The following is a 5000-nucleotide window of genomic DNA, read 5'->3' on the forward strand; positions in this document are numbered from 1 at the left end:
AGGAGGCAGCACGGTCAAACTGATCCTCTCCAGAGCTGGAGGACGGACACGAAGACCGACGAGCAACGAAGCGACTAGCGTTAGCTACAAGTTAGCTTTCCCAAAAGTAATAATAATAAGAAGAAGAAGAAGAAGAAGAAGACAGATTGAACTCACTGCTGTGAGGAGCCATCATCCACCCGACGTCTGCCTTCAACCAACTGACCAACCGACAAACCAGTCACTCTGCTGTTGTTGTGGTTGGTTGATCGGTTGATCGGTCGGTTGGTTGGTTGGTTGGTCGGTTGGTCGGTTGGTCGGTCGGTCGGTTGGTTGGTTGGTCAGTTGGTCGGTCAGTAGGTTGGTCAGTTAGTCAGTTGGTTGGTTGGTTGGTCGGTTGGTTGGTCAGTTGGTCGGTCGGTCGGTTGGTTGGTTGGTCAGTTGGTCGGTTGGTTGGTTGGTCAGTTAATCGGTTGGTTGGTTGGTCAGTTGGTCGGTCGGTAGGTTGGTCAGTTGGTCAGTTGGTCGGTTGGTCGGTCGGTTGGTTGGTCAGTTGGTCGGTCGGTCGGTCGGTTGGTTGGTCAGTTGGTCGGTCGGTCGGTCGGTTGGTTGGTCAGTTGGTCGGTTGGTTGGTTGGTCAGTTAATCGGTTGGTTGGTTGGTCAGTTGGTCGGTTGGTTGGTTGGTCAGTTGGTCGGTCGGTAGGTTGGTCAGTTGGTCGGTTGGTCGGTCGGTTGGTTGGTCAGTTGGTTGGTCGGTCGGTTGGTTGGTTGGTCAGTTGGTTGGTTGGTCAGTTGGTCAGTTGGTCGGTTGGTTGGTTGGTCAGTTGATCGGTCGGTCGGTTGGTTGGTCAGTTGGACGGTTGGTTGGTTGGTCAGTTGGTCGGTCGGTCGGTTGGTTGGTCAGTTGGACGGTTGGTTGGTTGGTCAGTTGGTCGGTCGGTCGGTTGGTTGGTCAGTTGGACAGTTGGTTGGTTGGTCAGTTGGTCGGTCGGTCGGTTGGTTGGTCAGTTGGACAGTTGGTTGGTTGGTCAGTTGGTCGGTAGGTCGGTTGGTTGGTCAGTTGGTCGGTTGGTTGGTTGGTCAGTTGGTCGGTCGGTCGGTTGGTTGGTCAGTTGGACAGTTGGTTGGTTGGTCAGTTGGTCGGTTGGTCGGTTGGTCAGTTGGTCGGTCGGTCGGTTGGTTGGTTGGTTGGTCAGTTGGTCGGTTGGTTGGTTGGTCAGTTGGTCGGTTGGTTGGTCAGTTGATTGGTCGGTCGGTTGGTTGGTCAGTTGGACGGTTGGTTGGTTGGTCAGTTGGTCGGTCGGTCGGTTGGTTGGTCAGTTGGACAGTTGGTTGGTTGGTCAGTTGGTCGGTCGGTCGGTTGGTTGGTCGGTTGGACAGTTGGTTGGTTGGTCAGTTGGTCGGTAGGTCGGTTGGTTGGTCAGTTGGTCGGTTGGTCGGTTGGTTGGTTGGTCAGTTGGTCGGTCGGTCGGTTGGTTGGTCAGTTGGACAGTTGGTTGGTTGGTCAGTTGGTCGGTAGGTTGGTTGGTTGGTCAGTTGGTCGGTTGGTCGGTTGGTTGGTTGGTCAGTTGGTCGGTCGGTCGGTTGGTTGGTTGGTCAGTTGGTCGGTCGGTCGGTTGGTTGGTTGGTCGGTTGGTCGGTAGGTTAGTTGGTCGGTTGGTTGGTTGGTCAGTTGGTCAGTCGGTCGGTTGGTTGGTTGGTCAGTTGGTCGGTTGGTTGGTCGGTTGGTCGGTTGGTCAGTTGGTTGGTCGGTTGGTCGGTTGGTCAGTTGGTCGGTTGGTTGGTTGGTCAGTTGGTCGGTTGGAGCTTCTAGAAGTGTTTGTTTTGGTCTCCAGGATGAAGAGCGAAAAGATGAAAAGTCACCCGATGAAAAGTGATGTCATTGTCCAGGTGGAAAGGGGCGGAGTCAGACGGGCTGTCAGAGGCGTCCTGAAGAGGTGAGTTGACACAGGAGGGATAAAACTACAGCTGTTAGCTAGCAGGGAGCTAAAGGCTAACAGATCCCTTCTCTCACAGACTGAAGTGATTCTCAGATCAAAACATTTTAGCTCCATTTTTTTTTAAGTGAAGCTTCACGTGTTAAAGCTGCATTCTCTCTAGTGTCCACCAGGGGGCGACTCCTCTGGTTGTATAGAAGTCTAGTCTAAAATGACTCTACTTCTCTCTTGATTTATTCCCTCAGTAAACATTGTAAACATGAGTTTATGGTCTCAATCTCTAGTTTACAGTCTTCTTCAATACAGCATGATGTTCATTTAGTACATTATGCTCCATTTAGAGTCAAACAGACCATAAAGCAGGGGACGATTTAGGGGCGGGGCTATACGCTGATTGACAGGTCTCTACCAGAGACGTATACAGCGTCTTTACGTCACAATGAAAGAAACATAAACAGAAATAAAACATTTAAATGAAAACATATATTCAGTCTATGAATTGAAGATGAAGATGATGATGACGAAGATGTTGTCCTCCTCAGGTCAGTGGGACGCTCGGACCTCAGCAGGTGGAGGAAGGTCAGAGGTCATCTGTTGGAGGGGGGGCGGAGCCTGGTGGCGTTCGTGTCGGGGGTGCTGTTGGCGTCTCTGTACGGAGTCACGGCTCTCTTCCTGCAGAAACAGCCTCTGTGGTCGTGCGTCTACACCACGCTGGCCGTGGCCGTCCTCGCGGCGTTCGGTATGGGACTGTCAGCCGGCGTCCGGGCCGACGTCTCCGTGCTGCTGCCTTCACTGTGCTCAGGTCGGTTCATCGGCCACCTGTCCAGGTGTTCGAGACAGAAACATCTGACAGCAGGTTTAAACGGACCAGCATTACATTGGACCTCCACTGGGGGGCGCCAGAGGGTTTCAGTTCAAACAGCTGAGGATAACGACGACTTTTAAAGCCTTTGAGACGAGTAAATCAAAGTAAAGTGGGTTTAATTTTGAGACGTTTCGGTTACATCACAATCTGTATGAAAACAAATTATTATTCATAATCATAATAAATGTAGTGCAGATAAAAGATCAACATTAACTTCGAAGACGTGGAAAAAAATATAAAGTAGCAGAAAATGATCAAGTTTAAACAACTTCTTTGGGGTTTTGGATGGAGGTGTGGCCTCGAATGGAGGCGTGGCCCTGTTCAGCCTATCACAGTCCCTCCTCTCGTGTGTTTCAGCTCGGGGCAAGAACTTCCTCCTCTTCCTGTTTGTGTCGGTGCTGCTGGCCGGTCCTCTCAACAACACCTTAGAAAACACGGAGCGAGCTGCTGCCAGTCTGATGTGTGGCGCCGAGCTGGCAGCCAATCAGACGCAGGAACTGATGCAGAGGGCAGCCACGCCCCTTTTCTGTAAGACCCAACCACTTACACAATCACTACAAAATACTGTTAATACTACTGTTAATATACTGCTGTTAATACAACTGTGAATACTACTGCTAATACCGTTAATACTACTTTTAATATTAAACTTAAAACTGTTAATACTACTGCTAATATTACAGTTGATACTGCTGTTTATACTACTGTTAATACTATTGTTATTAGTTAATATTACTGTTAGTGCTGTGAATATTACTATTATTACTCATTTTTGTTATTACTATTGTTAATAGTTAATACTATTGTTAATAATACTGTTAAACACTTTTAATACTCGTGTTAATAGTGAATAATAGTGGTAGTGCTGTACATTCTACTGTTAATAGTATTGTTAACACTTAATAATATTGTTAATACTGTTAATACAACTGTTAATACTACTGTTAATAGTTAATACTAGTGTTAGTGCTGTTAACATTACTGTTTATACTATTGTTAATAGTTAACACTATTGTTAATACTGTAAAAACAACCACTAATAATTACTATAATAATTGTTAGTGGTAGCGGTAGTAGTAGTAAATAGATAGATGGTTGTGATCACCAGCTGCTGTTGTGTACTTGCAGCTGCGTTAAACAGCATCAGAGAGATCAGCAGTAATGTTCACGCTGCAGCAGGACGAGTTCAGGACTTCATCCACGCTCTGACTGACAGCGTCCGCCATGTTGGTGAGTGAAGCTGCATCAAGCCCATTACCTTTCAGTCATTCACTCACATGTGAGAAAGTTATGGGGCGCTAGAGAAATTTATTTGGTCCTTGAGAAGCGTATTGGTTCCTTCTCACTAAAATAAATCTATATTTATTTACAACAAATAATCAAAAGTAAATATTTTTTATCAAACACAGAGCGATGTAGTGCAGCCATGACCTCTGTCCTCTGACTCTGCAGCTCGCACTCTGAGGAACGTCCTCCACTTCCTGGTGGACATCGGCGACGTGTGCAACGCCAAACTGGGCTCCCCGTACAGGAAGTGCCGGGCGGTGTTCGCCGAGGCTCGAGCCGACTGCTCCGACCTGCTGGGGGAGTTCAACTTCCTGTGTGACATCGTGGACGGCTTCCTGCCGCTCTGCGGCCTCGCCCGCGGTGCGTTCACTTCACCTTTAAGTCCTGACATTCATCTTTCAAACAAATTTAATAAAAGTATGTGTCTGTTTCAGCCGGCGAGCTGTTCTGCACCATCCCCTCCTACATCGCCAGCCATCTGAAGAAACATCTGGCAGCTCGTGAGTTCATTATTTCTGACGTTTTTTAACCTTTGTTGACAACCGTAATCCTACTGCTGTCCTCCTTCAGCCACAGTTGCAGCGTTTGAGCGAATGAAGCGGGAGTTTGACTTCAACATCTCGGCCTCGGTGAGCTTTGATATGGACACCAACAGCAGCCGCTCTCTGCAGCAGGTAGCTCAGGACATCATGGAGGAAGTTTCATCAGAGCTGCAGGTGTTTCAGAAGCTGAGCAATCCTCTGGCGTACGGCGGCCTCGTCCTGCTCGTCTACTCCTTCCTGAAGTCAGGACTCCCGCTTCAATTTACTTCATCTACACACTTCAGTTTACTTCATCTACACGCTTCAATTCACTTCATCTACACGCTTCAATTTACTTCATCTACACGCTTCAGTTTACTTCATCTACATGCTTCAATTTACTTCATCTA

The 5000-nt window shown here is 48.1% G+C and overlaps 2 protein-coding genes across 2 annotated transcripts in view; one reads left to right on the plus strand and one right to left on the minus strand.

Moving 5' to 3' along the window:
• dcst1 (DC-STAMP domain containing 1) overlaps positions 1–553 on the minus strand; it is an 11199-nt gene extending 10646 nt beyond the window's left edge. The window contains exons 1-2 of the mRNA XM_068729954.1: positions 157–553; positions 1–35 (exon numbers count right to left, since the gene is read on the minus strand). The exon at positions 1–35 is cut by the window's left edge and continues 91 nt beyond it. Of these exons, the coding sequence (XP_068586055.1) occupies positions 1–35; positions 157–175 (54 nt within the window). The 5' untranslated portion in view covers positions 176–553. The remainder of the gene's footprint in view (positions 36–156) is intronic.
• Positions 554–1729: 1176 nt separating this feature from the next.
• dcst2 (DC-STAMP domain containing 2) overlaps positions 1730–5000 on the plus strand; it is a 12192-nt gene continuing 8921 nt past the window's right edge. Inside the window, exons 1-7 of the mRNA XM_068730002.1 lie at positions 1730–1917; positions 2460–2719; positions 3140–3310; positions 3911–4012; positions 4235–4429; positions 4504–4569; positions 4640–4853. Coding sequence (XP_068586103.1) covers positions 1817–1917; positions 2460–2719; positions 3140–3310; positions 3911–4012; positions 4235–4429; positions 4504–4569; positions 4640–4853 — 1109 coding nt within the window. The 5' untranslated portion in view covers positions 1730–1816. The remainder of the gene's footprint in view (positions 1918–2459; positions 2720–3139; positions 3311–3910; positions 4013–4234; positions 4430–4503; positions 4570–4639; positions 4854–5000) is intronic.

The sequence above is a fragment of the Cebidichthys violaceus genome, unplaced genomic scaffold (genome assembly GCF_023349555.1).
Source record: "Cebidichthys violaceus isolate CVI_PGR_0920_01 unplaced genomic scaffold, fCebVio1.0.p SCAF_48, whole genome shotgun sequence".
Classification (NCBI taxonomy): domain Eukaryota; kingdom Metazoa; phylum Chordata; class Actinopteri; order Perciformes; family Stichaeidae; genus Cebidichthys; species Cebidichthys violaceus.